Source organism: Lepidothrix coronata, unplaced genomic scaffold, assembly GCF_001604755.1.
Source record: "Lepidothrix coronata isolate B3197 unplaced genomic scaffold, Lepidothrix_coronata-1.0 Scaffold86, whole genome shotgun sequence".
NCBI classification, from domain to species: Eukaryota; Metazoa; Chordata; class Aves; order Passeriformes; family Pipridae; genus Lepidothrix; species Lepidothrix coronata.
Genome location: NW_016690266.1, coordinates 101,204 through 121,352, shown reverse-complemented (window position 1 = coordinate 121,352; position 20,149 = coordinate 101,204). Strand labels below are relative to the sequence as shown.

At 38.8% G+C, this 20,149-nt stretch overlaps 1 protein-coding gene across 1 annotated transcript in view; it reads left to right on the top strand.

Moving 5' to 3' along the window:
• The window catches only part of MYLK (myosin light chain kinase), a gene marked incomplete at its 3' end in the record, with an annotated part of 183,550 nt that overhangs the window by 66,021 nt on the left and 97,380 nt on the right, over positions 1-20,149 (top strand). The window contains exons 3-4 of the mRNA XM_017820844.1: positions 15,791-15,998; positions 17,745-17,793. Of these exons, the coding sequence (XP_017676333.1) occupies positions 15,791-15,998; positions 17,745-17,793 (257 nt within the window). The remainder of the gene's footprint in view (positions 1-15,790; positions 15,999-17,744; positions 17,794-20,149) is intronic.

Here is a 20,149-nt window from a genome sequence, read left to right as displayed (position 1 = left end):
AATCTGTGTGATTTAACTGCATTTACCTGCCCCCAGTTTGCATTGAGGAAGCCAACAAATTGTTGAATCTGACAAAGGTATTGTAGGTATCTGATTTGTGATCACCTGCTACTGTAATGTATTGTTGTAAAGCATGGGTTTGTGTCAGCTAAAGAGGACAAGAGTGTTTATTTAAGAATTTATCTACAAGGATGTTCCTAAGGTTGATTTTGAAGAGCATTTACCTCATTAGTAAGGATTTCTGGACTTGCTATTTTCTATAGTAATTAAACAGAAATCAGAAAAAAAAATCTTGAATTACATATTGATAAATTTCCAGAGGAAAAGGAGATATAAAATATTCATATTGTGGTGTAAAGGAGCTTCAGTTTTTACAAAAATAATGGTGGACTAAATACCGTGACTAATCATAAGGTCCACTGTTTAGGCATGATAGCATAACAATGTCTGAAAAGGGAATAGAACAAAATCTAGTGGTTTCTCAAGAGAAAAACAGCTAATCAGCATATCCTAAATAGCTGAACAAAAATATAATCAGAGATTGAGATCATGTAGGTCAGAGAAAAACCAGTCAGTATAACTCTTCTTATTATTCTTGTCCCATGATGGTTAATCATGAATCTCTCAAATTTCAACAAAGTCTTATGAGGTTCTTCAGTTCTGCTTTTAATTTGAAAAATATCATCATCTTTTCCAGACTAGTCTCCCTTGCTCCTCTGGGTCAGTGCACAAGTCTTTGTTGTGGTCAATTCCACTGGCAATAAAACTCATCATGTAACATTATGCTTTCTTGTTTAAGTAAATGGTCTTAGCAGTACATGAAACATGACTGCAACTTAACATAACGATGTTTTAAATTTGATTTTTTGGGGAATTGTGCATTTCATGGTCATAATATGTTTAAAGGTTAAAAAAGACCTAGTAAATGGAAGCGTGTGAGTAGCTGACTTTCTTTTCCTTGCCCTGCAATAGCCCATAGTGGTGTGAGAGGGATGAAAAAGTGGGGAAAGTATTTTCGTTGATTTTTTTTTTCTTCCACAAATATGCCCCTAGCTTAAATTTTGTTTTTCTAGCTTACCAATAGGTAGAACAGAATGCTTATCATCAGGCAGGCATTTGGCTAACTAGTAATATTTTTGCCTTCTGCCATCATAAGGAAGGCTTAAATTCACTCCAGGCCCTTGTCTCCATCTGGGTGATGAAACCTCAAAGGTCAGGGAGGGGCTCAGTGCCACATATGACAACAAGAGCCCCACCTAAAATAGCAAAGTATGCATTTGACAGTCTATGAATGTGTCCTTTAGAGTTTGTACCACATGCCACCAGGTCACAATTTTGATGCAGGAAAAGAAGGTAGTCATTAATAACTAGCAAGCATGATGCATTCAGAATCTCTGCAGAAGGCCACATGTGGAGAAGGTTTATAATCAAAACACATCATTACTCATTGTGGTTTTGCTCAGTCCACACTCGTTCCAGCACCTAGACTCCAAAGCTAAAAATTTCTGCTTTTGACATGTTGCTTGGCTCTGTTCACTCATGGATGCAGTATGAAGTTCGGAAACCTACTGGGCAAAACCAGACAACATCATTTTTTTTCCGTGTAACATCTGGACTCCCTAGTATCTAAGTGCATGCTGAACAGCAAGAAACATTGCTGTGAATCGTGTACAACTGAACCCATTAATGATGGGGAGAAGCCAGTCTGTCTGACAGGGAGCAGGGAGGGCTGGCTGCTCCCCAGAGGAGTGAGCCAGAAGCTGAGAAGGAGCTACACACAGGCTGTGCCATCACCAGCTGGGCACAGTCCCACAGGCTCTGCACACATCAGGCAGTGCCATGGGCTCTGACAGGGTCTACTGCTGGTCCCAGACATGGCAAGCAATGAACTGGGTTCAGGATTCCAAAAGCAGATACAGTCAGGAGCAAAAGTAGGCAAGGCCAGATTGTCCTTCCATAGGTGCCCAGTTCAGTTTTTAGTGTTCAGTCTATAAGACATTATCTGGTTACTGGAGGTTTCTGCATTTCTAGCAAGTGCCTGTAACAGCACCTGGTTTTGTACCTAAGTTGCCAGGAGCTCATTGTTCAGTGTTAGTTAGAGGACAAACCTGCCTTCATCAAGATTTTTAAGCCAAAAGTCAGCTTTGAGCCAGTTCGTAGTTCAGCATCCCATGTGAATACACATCTCTGTGTTCTTCTCTTATCTTGGGGAAATAACCTTTGGAAGAGGAAAGATGTTGATGTGTTGGGGTAGTGCGTGATGAGGGAGACACTGCTACTCCTATTGCAGTCAGAGATTACATGTCAAAGCTCTCTGCACTAGCTGGAGCCAGAAAATCAAGGCATTCCACTGATGGGAATGTCCCTGAGGTGACTCTTCCAGTATAAGGGCTTGGAATTGCTTGCCTAAATATGTTAACTTTATTCTTCTAGGAGACCTGATAACCAGGTTGGGAATTAAATCATGTTTGTTGACTCACAAGTTGGTGACTTGACCTCTGAGCTAGCCATCCCACATGAAAAATATGCTGTAGTGAGAGTCTAGAGATGATCTAAGCTCTTATGCCTTTATTCTTCACAGGAGTTTTAGGAATAGACATAGTGGAAACCTGGAAATCTTCCATTTTCAAAAAAAAAATCTAGGCTTTCTGGTGATGAAGACAGCTTTATTCTCTGTAAGTCAGTACATCGCTGTAAACCTGTAGCCAGACAGAACAAAGCAATTCTTGTCTTCTGAAAATACTGTGGCTAAAACTGGTACAAATTCATAGTCAGTTTTGCATTGTTTTATTGCTTATGTGGAGACCTTTGTAGTTCTCGTGAAGAATGAGGCAAAATGGAAAAATAAGTTATTTTATGTTTCTTTCTGGATGTTCCTTATTTTTCTGCACCTTTTCAAAATACTGTGGTAAATGTTACTCTATAGAAATAGCATTTATTATAAACACAACAGCTTAGCTTGCTAAAATACTAATTAAAAGCCATACTTCATGCCAAGTGCAATGTATACAAAAACTTTTCATTTGAAGATGTCAACAATCTCCACACATAGCCCAAAGAAAATAGAGAAGCAAAGACTGACAAATTAAATAGTTCTGCTCATGGTTATTTGCCTTTTGGCAACAGAATATTGCGATTATTTCATCCAGCTCTGCACTTTCTCAACTCACGTTGAATCAGAATGGTAATTTTCCTCTGGCTGCGTAGTAGAGTCAAATTGGAACTCTGTGGCTTGAGAGTTTGCCATTCTTTCCATGTGCCCCATTATACGCCAGCAAACCTATACTTATGGTGCATGTATTATTTAAATTGTTTTTGCAAAGCTTAGAATATTAATGTAGTGCACACTGTTTTGTAGAAGGTTTGTAAAGGCACCCACACACATGGTAGTACGTGAAATCTAATTCATTTATGTCATGCTCCCATACTGGTAAAGAGAGATAATGAATTATAAATAATTATTAAAAAAAAAATAAAGTGAATAACGAATTTTTCTGTTCTGTGAACACCCTGGAACAAGAGTTCAATATACTTAAGCTTGATTATTTTTGTCTATATGAGCTCTGGTGTTCCCTTATAAAAGAATAACTCAGTAGTTCGTCTCTGCAGGGAGGCAAATATAAATATTTCAAAACAAAGTTATGCTGAAAGCCAAGGCACTAGAAGAAAAATTATGATAAAATCTTGGAAATACAGATTAAAGAACTATGGCAAATGGTATTGATTTTTGCTTATTTCATGGTACCACTTAAACAGCCTAATTCAAGTAGAGTCCTAGTGTATGTCTGCAGATGGTATTTAACACATACACAGGCCAGAGTAGAGCTGGATCCTTCTCTGCTGGCCTTCCTAGCTAAAGCAACAGAGGAAATAGTCATTGTTACCTCCTTGACATTTATGTGGGGTACTGAGACATGGTGAGAGTTATTGGCTTGTGCAAGATCACACAGATATATATGCTTGGTTTCAGAGCTGAACTGCGGTGTTCCAGAGGTTCAATTCCCATCCAGTACCTCAGACACAAATCTATCCTTCTTGGAGATAAATAGCTTCTGATTTTGGAAGAGAAAGTTAAGATTTGCAATAGGTGTGAATATCACAGCTATTTAGGTGTCTGCTGATGGACTAAGGGCATCACCTTTTCAATGCCAGAATTAGGTCCTCAGAGTCTTGACACAAAGCTCGTTTGTTGGGATCTGCTAATGGATGGAAGCGTAGACAAAGATTTGTCTGCTCAGGAGACTATTACACAGCTACAGGTTTAATGGAAAACACTGTTGGATTTGTTCAAACCTCTCACTAGCAATGTCAGCAACGGCAGTGAAGTGGAGCTCTGTTGAAAGCATAAGCAGAGTAAGCGCTTCTTCCGCAACCCAAACAAACGGAGCTACTTTTGAGTGCACGTGTGTGTTTCTCTTACCAAGATCACAGCAATTTCAGTTTTGAGAGAAAGCATTAGAAAGAAGAGGCGAGCCCACAAACTTTCTCTTGAACTCAGCATGTCTATAAATATTTATCCTGAACTGTTGAACTAGAAATTTATAGCCACATCAATTTGTACTTAGTATTTCAGTTAGTGCTTTGAGGGTTTTTCCTTTTAAACAGTTGTTGCTCAGCCCTTCATTTTTATTTTTATTTTAAACACAGCCATTCATACATTGTACTGTCTGAATTACCTCTCCTAAGCTGTTATTAAAAAGTGTATGTGTGTTTTTGGGAAAGCTTATAGATTTTACAGATTATTACAGGATGAAAGACAGTTGCTGATGAGCAGTTGATGTTCCACAATAGGACTTTGTATGGAAGTCTTAATTGTTTAATGCATGGCCATAAGTTGCACATAATGGAACAAACAGTGCAATGAGAAATGCTAGTTTTCTAATGTATTTAAATCTTCACAATCCAGCATTGCATTTTATATCTCTTTGTAATCACATCAGTTGTACTTTTTAATGAAGTTTAAAACAAATGGCACTTCTCAGCCCCACCAGGAAGCACTAACAAAGCAGTTCACAGAACTGAGGAGAGTTTTTGTAGCCTGTCCAGAGCACAGCCTTTGCCAGCAGCATTCGTCACTCTCAGCAGACAGTCTTTAAATGCACATGCAACTGTGCAGGCAACTCAGCAACAGAGTTTTAGCATTCTCTGTGGCCATGGCCAGGCTCCTGAATTGCAGGAGATAAATCTTGTCTGGTTGGAAGCTGAGGGTATGTTCATTCAGAGCACAGAGTGTTTGTTACCACTTTACATTCCAGATGCGGATTGCTGCCCTTAATTATGGTTTTCATAGCTTCAAACACATTTGCCAGTAGCTGTGTGTTTGGGCACAGAATGAAAGCATATATTTTCTCTTTTTTTAATTAATTTTCCACAATGGGTCATGCATACTGTGTGTGCTCATGTAAATTTGTAGAGATTCCTTATCTGTTGATAGCATGTACTAATAGGATGTACTGATATTGAATCCCTAAGAACAACATCCCTGAGCTAGGAAAGTATGAAGCACATTTGTTCAGTGGCATAGTTCCTACAAAAAGATAGGGCCACTAGTGTTCAGTGACATGTAAAATAAATTCATGTCCCATTAAGACAGAAACTTCACATCAGTAAGTTAAAAAAACAAAGTCTTTCAGTCTTCCAGAAATAATATGCAAAGGAAAAATAATTTTTGCAAGTTTTACTGCGGTCAGTGATGAACATTCTCTTTAGAATAAAAAGAAACAGAGTGGATTGTCGTCTTTAAAAAGTGTCTGCCAATTCAAACCCCAAATATTATTGTTATGAAGGGATTGTTGCTCTGAAAATAATTGATGCTGTTTGGTTGTGCTTCTTTTGTGTGGTATCAACAGAGTCTTTTGACCTGATGCTGTCCCAGTCTCGAGCTGTGGCTCAAAGCATCTGGATTCTGTGATCAGTTTTGTGAGGTAAAACAGCAAAATGTTTACAGTCTCTAAGTGGGGACGTGCATATATTTTGCTAATGACAGAGCAAAATATTGGTTTTCATTTCATCCTATACTTGTTCAGGGGGCTTCCTTGTGCTGATGGTCTAAACAACCATTAACCATTATCCACCTTTCCGAATTGTTATTGAATGAAGAATGAATGAAGGATTCACAACTGAAAGTAAAAATGTGCATCAAGTCTTAAAAGCTAAGCTTTTCGTGGTGGGAAGAGGGGAGACAACTTCCCAAAAATTTATTATTATTGTTTTAAACTGTTTTATGTTTCAATCCTCTACTGCTGCCAAACAAAATTTATGAACAAAAGTAGTGGCAAACACAGGAAATGAGGCTGTCCTGTTGAACTGGAAATGAATGAACCGCTCCTGTTCTGAAACCTCTCACAACAAAGTGAAACTCCCGTCTGATTTCTCAAAATCCTGTAGCAAAGATTGCTGCTGCTCTGAAATGAGCACTGGTCCTACCAGGAAACTTCTGAAATTCTCCTAAACTCATGGCTACTGACTTAAAGCAGCTGCTTCATTTAGTAATATTTCATAGACATCTTGAGTCAGAATCACCAAAGCTGGGAGGATAGGGCAAGAGAGCAAATTTTATGGGGCTTAGTGGGCTGTGTGGAACAACTAGCAAGAGCCTTATTTCCATTCTGCAGCCACAGTTTTTTCCCTTTGAACTCCTTTACATCCTTACAGCATAATCCTAAGTGACCCTTAACCATGCACTTAGGTCAGCTATTTCTTTGCAATTTTTTAGCATTTTAAGCTACTCAGGACCTCACAAAATTTATCACCTTTTAAAAGTTGGTCAATGGGAAGAAAGTGGGAAGAAAGCTTCATCTTTGCAGTTTGCCTTATTTTTTGCTTTGAGGAGACTCAGAACCAGAGAAAATTCTCATTAAAATTGATGAGAGTTTCATCCAAGAGAGGGCTTCTAAGTTTATCTTCCGTGTTTTTTAGAGAGCTCTTGTGCTTGCCCTTGCCTTTCAAATCTTTTTGGCCCATACATGTGGCATCATTGAAGTTATTGAGAGCTGACAGAGCCGTATCTTAGTAAGTTGCTCACATTCTGCTGTGGCAGTGACTTAATTCTCTTATTTGTAACACTATTTTACATGGTTCTCATTTTGCTGCCAAGACTCTGGACCTGTTCTGTCTGGATCCTCTTTACTGTTCACGCAATACTATGCTCTTTGATATCTGTATACAAACACATTCTGTTATTATTTGTGGTAAGAAGAGCAGTGGCCTCCCTGTGCTGCAGCTTCATTTCAGTCTTTGCATTGATTCCTGCAATAGAAAATTTGTTGGCAAGGAGGAAATATGGCCAGATTATTTTTATCTAACCTTACTAAATATGGAAACTAAGTTCTTTTTAGTGTGAGTTTGACAAAGTCTGAGTGTCTCCATGTCTCAGATCCTCGGCTGTGAAGTTATGAAGTCAAAGTCACACTTTCCCGAGTGACAGCTACCTATTTCAGAACTGAAATTGTCTTCAGTTTGTACAAAACTCAGTTTCCTGCACACTCCTACTTTGATAAAATGCCAGAATTTTACCACTTTGCAGAGACCTTGTCAAGTTTGTGTGTCAGGATGGCATCTGGGTGGCATTGGAGGAAACAGGCTAAGCTTTCTCCTAGTCTTTATCCAAGGTTTATGGCACCTGTTTGGTTTTGAATTGGCAGCCTAGGGAAGCCTTTTTAAAAATGGGGAAAATCAGACAATGACTAAATTTAAATATAGAACTAAAGACGGACAGAGATTCAGTCTATTTATAATCCCATATTAAGTTTAGAAAACCTGTACTTACAGGAAAAAAGGTCCAGGTGAGCTCTGTGGGTGGTTAGCATAAAACTCTTGTCATGCACTTAATGGCTACAGGTCAGCTGGCTACAGTGTGGGGAAAGTAAAAAGGCAGATGTTGCTACTGGTAGAATGATTTATTAAAGCTCCATCAGAACAGCTCTGCCACTCTGAGACAGCAACATCTGTGTGAAAATGCCCCCATTAATGTAACAGAGGTTTACAGCCTCTGGTTCAGCTGCTGATTGACATCCCAGCTACACCGACACGTGCTCCTCTATACAATGTGTTCCCTTTGTGTCCTCTGTACAGGAAAGGGTAGAATCCATCTTGATAGTGTTCTGAATTTCAGCTGAATGATGTTTCAGGTTATTTTGGGGTGTCTGAAGACTCCTATAACAGTGTTACTTTAAATGCAGTAAATTTAAATTTATTATTTAAATGAAAGAACATCTAATTTAAGAAAAGCACATACGATTAATTCCTAAAGAAATAAGCGGGGCTTAAGTATTCTCTAAAGAGCTGCATTAATTGGGACTGGTGTTTGAACTCAGAAATTATATAAACTGAAGGCAGCTTGGCATACAGTGCTACTCTGAAATTCCACTGGAGTCCTTCAGAAAAAACATAAGACAAATGGACTTGTTGAGGTTATGGTACCTGGGGAAGCAATGCTTTATTCAAACAGCTACACTCTGGTGACTGAGCACAAAGCCAATACTCTGTGCACCTCTAGAAACCCTTGACACTGAGTTTCACAAAAGAAATATGATTAAATGTAGAAGATTGAAGAAGAAATTATCTGCAGCTGCTGTCTGCTTTTCAGTTAGCAGACCATGTCTTCCATGGATAGGTCATAAATTCTTCCCTGCTGAGTACCATAAAAACTGATTCCCCCAAAGAACTGTGGTAGTATATGTAGTGTTCAGCACCTTTGCAATCTGCAAAAAGGGGTTGAAGAGGCAGATACAGAATAAGCAGATTATGCAGAACTGCTTTTAAAGAATCAAAAGTAAAATTGGTGGGGTTCCATCTGCAAAAGGATCTCATGTTTGGTGTCTGGACTATAAAATATGAAGTGCCATTTGGCATTGCTGAGTACAGAGTAGAAAAATAGAACACACCCAAGGTTTACAGAAAGACCATTATTTTTTCTTGTATGCACATTAGGTAATGCTTTGAGGTGAGCATTTTTGTTCCTACTGTACTCCAGTTTTGCTTTAATGAGACAGCTGTGGATTCTAGACTGCTCTGTAGAAGAGGCAGGTTATTCGCTTTGTTTGCAAGGTTATAGCTAAGTCTCCAAATATTTAACATTTTCATGTTTAACCTTGCCAGGCAAGTTCTCTGTTTTAAAAGCAAGCTTTTAAAAGGGGTAAGCTACTCTTGAGATATGGTTTGTGTGTGTTTAAAGTCTCAAAAGGAGTTTAACAATGTATCATGTCCACTTTCCTTTATCAAGAACATCTGCTGTTCATTTGTTAAAGCAAACTGCAGCTTGAGCCTAACAGAAGCTTTGTTACAAGACTTACAAAAGACCTGCACTGGCCAGAACTGCGTCTCCCACCTGCACCAACCATAAAAATTAAATTAAAATCAAATTATACTACCTATTAGGTGGGCTGTAATCATGATGTTCAGTTGTAGTCTCAACAGTTTTATAGCACTTCTTTCTTAAGACTGAAATTAGGAGTTCACAGCAGTATAAACTCTTAAAACAAGAAGTGGTGCTTTTTTCTAGTTTGAATGCACAGCTCTCTTTACATGGACTGATGACATGGTGTATCCAGTTCTTAGCATTCTCTGCTAAGTTTGTTCTCAAGTACTTAATTCCCCTCACAAGTCTTTTAATCAAGGTCCAGATCCAAAATCTCTTGGGTCTCAATCCAAGGAAGGTAGGGGACAGTGGATAGAGTCTGATGACTATGGGAAACACCTCTTTTTTTGTAGGACCTAGGATGAGCTCCATCCACAGTACAGCTGTTACTGTTTGGATTGAGTCTCTTGGCATGAGAGCCTTCAACTGTATGACCTTCAGATGAGCTCATTACTCCAAGTTTTGCAAAAAGTGCAAGTAGTTTACTCCCTAGTAGTAATGAGTATTTGCTATGCCAAGTTCACAGGCAGCAGAATAAAGGTCAAAGTTTGGCACATACTCTGAGTGGTTTTTCACATCTCTTGACGTGTCCTTCTGGTGTGACTTCTAATCATCTGCCCACAGCAAACACTTGGGAGCTCAGGGGTAACATCTGACAACCCTAAGTGAAGCTATGCTCATTTTATCCCCTTGCAGCTTCTGTTCTCTGTGGCCTTTTCTGATGTGTAGCTCCCAGAAATTGATGGTTTCTGGTCGAGGATGGGCATGGAACAGAGAATAGGCTACAAAGCCTTCTCAAATTTCCCTCAGTTTCTGGTATTCCTTAATGTTAAGATAGGCAGGCAGCCACGTAAGTAAACACCTGCTGTTCCTTCAGAGGAGGTCACTGCTGTCAGACGTCATCTGCCAACCCACTGACCAATTTCTCTTGAAAATTTAGTGCTTGCCCTTCCCACACTGTGGTGTGGGAAATAGTTTATTCTCTTCTGCTTTGCAGGTATTTTTATGTATTAGAAAACATTTCTCATTACTGCTTTTCTTCATATATGACTTGTTACCCAGGTCATCCAAACCTTGTTTTTGTGTTGCTTTACAACTTCCAGATGCTACAGTCTAACTATAAATATGCTAACTACAGTACCAACAATCAGTGTTTTAAAGAAATTATTTCTTTGTGTTGCAATGATTGAGATACAGGCTAAGAGCATCACTCGTGGTAGCCTCAAGGTCTGCATATCCTTAAAAGTCTCAAGACAAGTGGAAAAGTTTGTATTTGCATAATGCTTTATTCGTGTACATGTACAGATTTACTGTAAGAAGTATATATTGTATTTGTCTGTCTCAAATATAAATGGGCAGTTCCAAGTTCTTCTCACTGAGAAACAGGTGTCAAAAAGCAGTGTCACTTAGCTGCAGGAGCATAAAACCTGCTTATTTTGGAGTGTTACATCATGGAATCATAGAATCATTAAGGTTGGACTCTGAGATCATCAAGTCAAACCACCAGCTTCTCACCCCACATGTTCACCACTAAACCGTGTCCTCAAATACTACCCTGTTATTCTTTAAGAGCCAACAAAGGGGACAACCTTCCTCAAAAAGCAGCAAGGTGTGAAAATTAGGTTGAAAGCTTCATTTTGAATAGCATGTGAATAGATAACATTTCTGTCTTTCAAATGTAAATTCAAAATCAAGTTTCTTCAGATGGATCGAACCACACAAATACAAATGATTCTTTTATTGAATTGATTGAATACAACACACACATAGGTCTTAATTCTGGACTTTGTGGAATTAAGGCAAAGGTAGTCTACAGAAATAGCAGCACAACTGAATGCTGTATGCTGACAAAATCTGGATGTCCTAAAATTCTGATTTCATGGGAGAAGGATTGTCTCTTCTGAGCAATTTTAGTCATTAGTGAATTCATATTGCAGCATATGAAATCATCTCTAGGAGGGGAGTTATTTTGAATAGCAACTTCTTAACAGCTGTAACGTTGCCAGTCGTAGTACAATTTGTGGGTACCTGTATATATGATGCAATCTGAGGAGATTTTGCAAGCAAATAAATCCTTTTGAAAGCTGTTTTCTTCCTGATCTCATTGCTTGTGTGTTAAATATGACCTTAAGTAGGAAAATGGGACATTTATCTAGTCCTTAACATCAAGCACTGAACATCTCAGCCAGTATAATGATTATAGTGCTTGAATATGTCATGTTAATGTTTGCCATCATTTCTAATAGTCTTTAGGTGTTACTGTCAAAGTGAGAAATTCTCAATAATGGTTCACAGCCCATCAGTGTTTCACAGTTTCACTTACACTTTGGTTTATTGTCACTTACTGCTGACTCTTTTGGGTGCTGTGTGTTTATGTTCATTGTTGACCTCACTGGAGCCAGTGATGTGTTTAAGTAGGCAAAGCTATGGTTCTTTGAAATTAGTGTATAAACAGCTCTTTTAAGATATAGGCTAATTTTTAAAAAATCTTTCCTGTCCTTTTGAACAAGCAAAAGGATCACTGAATATATTTGCCATTGGTGGTCACTGAATGCCTTTTGCTTTGTGACAGAGGGGAATAGTTTGTGTGCTGTGTGTTTATGTTCATTGTTGACCTCACTGGAGCCAGTGATGTGTTTAAGTAGGCAAACATATGGTTCTTTGAAATTAGTGTATAAACAGCTCTTTTAAGATATAGGCTAATTTTTAAAAAATCTTTCCTGTCCTTTTGAACAAGCAAAAGGATCACTGAATATATTTGCCATTGGTGGTCACTGAATGCCTTTTGCTTTGTGACAGAGGGGAATAGTTTGTACTGGTGCATTTTTTAATAATTCTATCCTTTAGTGTACGGCTTCCATAGATTTGTTCTATTTTTGACCCCTTATTTCTTTTCTTTGGGCATCTAGTGCTGCCCTCTTCAATAGTATTCCCTCAGACCCAGATGCAAAACAATCCTAACTCTGGGAGTTTCACACACAACAGGTTCTCTCTCAGCTCTGTCCCCTTGCTGTCCCCTTCTGCACAGAGCAGAAGGCCTCTTTTACCTTAGCAGACTTTCCCAGGAACACTCTAAGCAATTGATGCGTCCAGATAAAAACTCAAAACTCATGTTTGTGCTGATGCAATGGCTATTTGCTGCTTGCTGTCAATTTTCCACTTGTTATTGTTGTAGAACAGGTAAAGAGAAGCTGTAGCCTCAATGGAACTGGCAATACTCACACAGGCCAAGCTGTAAATAAAGGTTATAGCCTTCTGCTGCTGGGCATTAAATAAGCAGATAAATTTCTGTTTGCTGTGGATTTATTCAAGGCAGATGTTTTTAGTGAGCTCTGGAAAGGTTGGGAGGAATATAAAACCTGCTGCAGTTCTGGAATTGATCCATTAGGATCAAAACCCAGTAACCAGTGATTTGTTTAAGGGTCCCTGACACTTTTATGGCAAGACTATGTATTTCAGAGAGGTCTGGCTCAGTTTGAAACACATTCCAAACCCAAACCTGAAATAAATCCTTGCAACAGAGCAATTCTGTAAACTTCTGCTTTCCCATCATTTCATTTTTGACAAAAAATAAAAGAAAAAAAATTAGAGTTTGGGAAGGGAATGACTCAAACTTTTGGAAGGAAATGGCATGCTGATTGCCTGTGTTTGTAATTTTCGGTGTGGCATTTCCTCAGTGTAGAGGTGTGGATGAACAAAATAACACAGACACAGCGAGCATAAAATAAACACACATAGAAGAAATGGAAAAATACTTATTGTAGCCTCAGTCATGTGACACTGGAAGGACACGTATAATGGTATACCAGAGCTTCAGGAGTCAGCTAAAAATGGCCTTGTGTGGTCCAAGAGGGACTTAAGAATATTATAAAACAAAAAGGAAAAGGAGGAAAGGTATTTCCCATTGCTTCGACCCCAGTTGTTCCCTGGGATAATTGATGGAATGTTAATACTTGGGAGCTTTGAAGCTGGGTTGAACAATGCAACGAAAACACCAGAAAGAATTACTGTGAACTGGAAAAAAACAGTAAATATATTAAGTGATGTGTAATTGATGACTTGCATTCACAGGCCAGAATCTCGGCAGCTGTAAACAGATGTGGTTAGACTGATTTTAGTGAAGGGGTTGTGATGTAATGCACTGAAAAGGTGGTTCTGCCTTCACATCATTCAAGTGCTACTCTGTCATTTTACTGTATTGTATTACTTGATGTAACAGTTTGAAAGGCATTTTGCCTCAAATATTTCAAGGAAATCTTAATATTTAGTGAAGTAAAAATGAGAGGTAGTAACTCTTTGGTTAAATCACTTAATCTCTCTGTTGGTTTCTTAATCTAGAATGAAAAGATGAGTACAAGGGCATTGACAACTTAATAGTAAGAAGCAGTTATTTGGTACAAGTCACTTTCTGTGCCAATGAGCACATTGTCAAATAACAGGAGTTACAGTACTGTAACAATCTCATATTGATGCTTCACAATTCCCTTTTTCTAAAAATGAATTGTGCTGAGAAAGATATTCCTTGGAGCCTGTGCTCTGAGTAAGCACTAAACCAATTTGCTGGAGAAGGGTTAGAATTCTGGGTTGAGTGGGAGCTGTTGTTTTACAGAAAGCACAGAAAAGAAAAGGCATGGCCACAAAATGGCTTTAGAAAGATGCTGCGGGGTTTTTTTAAACAGGAATCAGCTCTCAATGTGCACGATCCCACAATTTATTCTTCATGGAACATGGCTCTTGCTTAGGTAAAGATAGACTCAGAAAGAACTGGAGAAGTTGGTACCAAAGTGGAAAGTTTCTTCAGCTTATTCAGCATATTCACACTCTTGGCAAACATTAATGTCCTTTATATTGAGTAAGTGGTGTCAGGAAGAAGAGGTCATCACATCACTGGCAAAATTAATTTCTCTGAACTGATACCTAGAGAATTAAAGGAAAAATAAAAATTTCTGACAGCTGTAGGTTAAGCTCCAGCAGATGAGAAACCCAGCTGGAGTGAGGTGGGGCTGGATTAAAAATGAAAGGTTTTGAAAGAAGAGAACCTAGGAATGGGTAAGGTTGGTTGGTTAAAGATTTTAATTTGGAAAGTAAGTGCTGTGCAGTCAGAGAAAGCAGAGCTGAAACGAGGATTGGAAACTGAGAGGAGAATGCTGGGAGGAATTCGCCCAAGCCACAACCAAGCCTTCTTCAAATCAAGACAGATCATCAATATTTTGCCCACCTGGAGGTTGAAGGGACTTCCTGTTCAGTTGCCAAAATTTGATAATGTAGTTCAGAATGCAACACTACTTCTTTCCCATTGAGCAAACACAGCCACAACCATTACTCATCCCAGCTCATCTTGATCCACTCAGTTACTTCATGACATGTAGGCAAAGGATCAAAGAGTTGGAAGATGGGGAGTGAACATATCAGAGTGGGGGTTAGGAGAGAAGTTCTGCAGTCAGGAGTTGTTATGATGACTGGAGAAACTTACTCACAATTAACACATAGTAAAGCGACCCTCAAAGGGGATGGGATCTCTCGTACAGCAGAGGAAGAACCTTTGCCTGAGTAGTCATTTTGTTGGTGGAAACTGGTGTATGTCTGCTTTTCCCTTTCCTTTTTTTTTTTTGCAAAAGAAACACACAGATCCTCATTGAGTTGCAACAGCTCAGTTGAAATCAATAACTCAGTTCTCAGTTTTACCAACTGAGGATCTGTCTGCAAATCTGAAGGTATCATTAATGCCATAGCAGGAAGGGATATATTAATATTTAATGAGCACAGGACTGGTTCATTTTTTTGAAAATTCTTCTTTTGGGTAGACCACTAAGCTGTTTAAGTTGAGTAGTGTTTTTGTGTGAATATATGTAGGTGCTTATAGTCTCCCTCCCTCCATAATATGAGAATGACCCTTAATGACACTTTCGTAAATTGCAACTCCTTATCTTCTGCTCTTAAAGATCAAGGCAAAATTTGATACGTGTCTGCATTTCTTGCCTGTATATTGTCAGGAGCCACTATATCTCATTACATTTCCATTATAAGCCCAATCCTTGGCAATCATGCTAGAAATTTTTGGTCTGGCTACCTTGTAGTCTTGCATTCTTAGAGGTGTAGTAGCACTACTGCCCTTCAGTTTCTGAACAGTGAGGACCCAGGGTAAGGATTCTTCATCGGCACTGTCACTTTGTTTCTGTGGAGAAACCATAGAAGTGGGAAGATTTTTTGCATAGGTATCTATCTGCCTGACTAATCTTATGATTTTAAGTTTGACTTATCCAAGAGTTTTTTCATTTCACTGTGTTCTGCCATTTGGCTTGCAAAGAATATGTGTTTAACAGCTCCCGTGTCAAGAACTTTCCACTGCATTGCTAAATGTCCAACATTTCTTCCTGATGTCATCATCTGTTAAGTTTACCTTCTTTCTCCATCTCTCTCACATCTTTTCAGGTCAGAGGATACCCCGAGCCCCAGATCACGTGGTACAGAAATGGGCATCCTGTCCCAGAGGGAGACCATTATGTCGTGGACCACAGCATTCGGGGGGTGTTCAGCTTGGTGATCAAAGGTGTGCAGGAAGGTGATGGTGGTAAATACACCTGTGAGGCTGCAAATGATGGTGGGGTTCGTCAAGTGACTGTGGAACTGACAGTGGAAGGTAAGAGGATACTTACATTACTGCAGTGATGATTATAGAGTTTAATTAAAGGAATAAGCTGAGTTAAACTGTCTAGTTAAAATCACAGCTTGTGTTTTCTTATTGGGGCAAGAGAAACTCCACAGTTTAAGGCATTTTTCAGGGAACTAAATGCCTACCGCTGGATAAAGTGTGTGTTCAGTTCCATGTGTGTATGATGATGCCCAGCTAACACAAGTCCTAGCTTTACAGATTTTGCTATAAACTCTGTAATTTTCCTGGAAGTCACCACTCAGGACAGAAACAAAGGCCTGGAAACTTAACATTTTCTCTCAGGCAGTAAAAACTGTGGCCATCTTGGTCGCTTCACAGATAGGCACACTGAGTCAGTGGGTTTCTGGAGTTCTCCATGCACGCTGCCATTTGCTAAGCTGCACGCCTGGTTATAATCGCACGCTTAATGTCACACGGGAAACAGCCAAGATCAAACCCAGGAATTTTTAAGAGAACATCTGCATATTAGATAGTTGCAAACTGCCAAATGTAAAATTTAAAGAGTGACACAAAGCCAGGGAAGGATTGAAATCAATTGTACTGCAATTTGGTCATGTCAGAGATCTGTTGAATGTCACAACCTCTCTGGTCACAACTTTGTGTTGAATTCCTGAAGCAAAGAAAAAAATCTGAAGCAGTCCTGAAACAATCAGCATTTAGGTTTATTCACAGTCAAAATCTCTAACAGATATCCTCAGAGTTCATACTGAAATATGCATAGATCTGGCGTGATTATTAATGCCTTCTGTTGTAAAAATCATGCAAAATCTTTTATGCCCCTAGTTTTAAGCCATGACAACTTTATGAGTGATAATTTACATGGAGGTGGAAGATTTTTTTAAAGCTGTTTTTATATCAGTTTTTCTGTCCTGGGCTTTGATGCAGTTTAAAAGAAACTTCAAGGCAGTACCCAATGACCGAATTTCTCAGAGTTTGAGAATTATATGGTCCTTATTCTAAAAATCCCTTTATGCATCAAGATAGCAAAGCACAGATTTTTTTCTCTTCTCAGCAAAGATACCTATGTGGGGCCGACTGTTACTTGACAAATGCTACTGAAACACGATCTAGTCTTTCCATCTGCATGGCTGTCCTGTCTGACAGTGATGTGGGTTCTTATAAGGCTCTAGAACAAGTATTTTTTTCACAGCCATCAGGCTTGTTTGTTTGATGCTGCGGCTCTGGGTCTCCCCCAGGTCGGTCCCAAAGCTCCCCGGGCGCTGTGTGCACCAGGTGGCGCTGGGATTACACGGCTGCGCAGGGATCTCCCTCCTGCGCAAGGCAGCAAGGGAGAAGCTTCGTTTTCTTTACAGAAAAGGTGGTGTGGGCTAGCATGGGGCTGAAAACCCAAACAAGTGAAGTAAGACCTCTTTCACAGTCCAAAAACCTTCTTTTGCTATCTTAATTCGAATTAGTGCTGCACTGTTGGAATTAGACACAGTGTTTCATTCACTTGTTTAAAAATATTTTTGCATTAATACTCTGCAGTGTTGTAACTACTAAGTAGACAGTAACTGTGCTAAAGCTTGTTTTTGAAATTGGAGAGCCTAACTTTGAGACTACAGATGACATAACCTTACACTGCAAATGTTGCATTTCTCCTTTGCGTTTGAAACCTGTAGAAATGCATATTTTACATAGTCTTTAGTGTCTGTAATTCCCAATGGTCTTGACAAAGCTTCTGACTTCCCGTTTTTCTATCCTATGTTACAGGAAGCTCCTTGATGAAATACAGCCTGCCATCCAGTGCCAAAACACCTGGGTAAGAAGTCCAATGGCTTTGATATTGTTTACCAGACACTTTAATATATTTTGGTAGGAAAACAAGTAAAATTACTCTTTCTAAAAATCTCCATTTATCCCAAGCAGAATAGCTACCATGAGAGCTGCAGGGTTAGCAAAATGGTTGAGACTGTGAGGATACAGCTAGTGCTCCCACATGCTGACTGAGGAATTAATCTGGCTGAAAACAGAACATCCTGCTGATACCTGCAATATTGCACCGTCCTCTGATGTGATATTGCACTCTCTTGTTTCTGCTCTCTGATACTCAGAAATCCTTCCCCAAAACTTCCATGACCTGACAGAGCAAAATATTAAATATAAAGACAGAGCAAATACTGCTTTAAGAGTCATCAGTAAGAAATAAAAGCAACTGAAATCAGCCTTCTCTCACACAGAATTTAAATATTTCCAAGCAGCACAGCAGGTGAACTGTAGTCTGGAAGAAATAAATGCTCTGGTTTGGAATAACTGTTACCAAGAATGGGCCGATGGGGTGATCTAAACTGGCACATAAAATAGTCTACTTCTTGTCATGTACTTTATGCACTTCAGTAAACATTTACAATTAAGTGAATGCCACTGTTTTAAAAACCTCAGACCTAATTCTTCCAAGAGCTGAATTATTTTGTTTTATAAGTAGTTTGAATTTAAGCAGAATTTTTTCTGATTCACATCCCTGGCAATGAGTCTCCCTGGATATAGACAAAAATCCATGTTTCTGATTACGTTAGTGATCAGAATACAGATAGTTACAACTGAAGATTTTCATTTCATCACTGATATGAACATTGTTTATCTTTGTTTTGAATTTTAAAATTAACTGAGATTACAATAGTGAAAATGGTTAAGTAAAAGAAAATGGTAAATAATCAGGAAGGCTTTTACATGATAAAGTCTGTATTGTAAATGTGCTGCAGAAATACATGCAAGACAAATAATCAAAGCAAGAAAGGACAGTTAAGGTTGCTGTTATGTTTTGTTGTACATTCAGACTTTACAAAGCACAATCCTAATCCACTGCATTGCACAGAGTTAGAGTGATTGTCCTCATTTTTCATGCTCCCATGTTTTGCTCCTGTTCAGTATTAATAATTTTATGGTATGGCAAGTTTATGCCTTTACATAGATGGGGAAAGGGGAAAAGAAAAAAAATATACATTTCCATTTGTGCATGTTTAGGAACCAGCCAGAAAGCTGCAGGCCAGCTAGTAGGTGATTTTCTTTTAATGAGTTAGTATATGTGCACAGATATATAACTATAGGAACCTTAGACCCCCTAAAGATGGTCACTAAAAGACTTCTTTAATACACATTTATACTCTTCCTTAGTGGTACCATGAGGAAGACGACATTAAAAGCTATCAGATATTCAATTATATGATTAAGCAATTTTCATTTTAGCATATTACAGTCATCCTTCTCTCTCAATACTTCTTGCTGGTCCTGTTGTCCATGTAAACCCTTTCATTATGGTATCATCTCTTACTTAGACACCTCAAGCTGCCTTTATGGCAACCGTCATGTCTTGGCAGCACCTTGGACTGAGGCGATGAGGTCTCTGTTAGTATCTGACACCTGGTAGGAATGCTGAGGTATTGACACATCTTACTTGCATGTGGCAAAGGGCCATCTGGAAACAAAGGCCTTGAAAATGGTTCAGTTTGCTTGAAATTAAACATAAGAAAAAAAAGAAAAGAAAAGAAATCACCATCTGCCATCTGCTAATGTGTCTTTGTTGTACCAAGGCTTCAGAGCAAAGAGTGAGTGTGTTCCCATTGACATTAACAGACCTGACATTGCATCTTTTTTATTTTTTCATCCTATAATATTGCTTGATGTTTTATGGTTGTGTAACTGTTTATGGTTTTGGACTGCAGTCACTGATGCCACTCTAGTTTCGTTCCACCTGTCATTTCCCAGCTGTGCCAGCCATGTAAGTAGAGTTGGGCATTTACACTTAACAGTCATTCACCCGAGATGGGTGTACTTTGGTTTTGTGCCTTCTTCATGTTTGCTTTGCAAACATTGCAGCAATGAGATTACAAACAAAATTCTTCCCCAAGCCAAAAATATTTACCAGGACATGTCAGAAGTGTTGCAAAAACAAAGTGCTGATTCATAAATCAGAAATTAATTACTATGTCATTGCACTCAATAGCAAAACAAATTACATGATAAAAAACAGTGAACAGTGAACAAGTCTGCACAAATAATCTATTAGGAAGGTAACTAAGAAACAGAAAATGGGAAAAACTAAATGCATACAGTGTTTCCTATCATTTGGTTTGCCCAGCTCTGCTTATAAGCAACTGAAAATGTCCCCAAGATCTGTT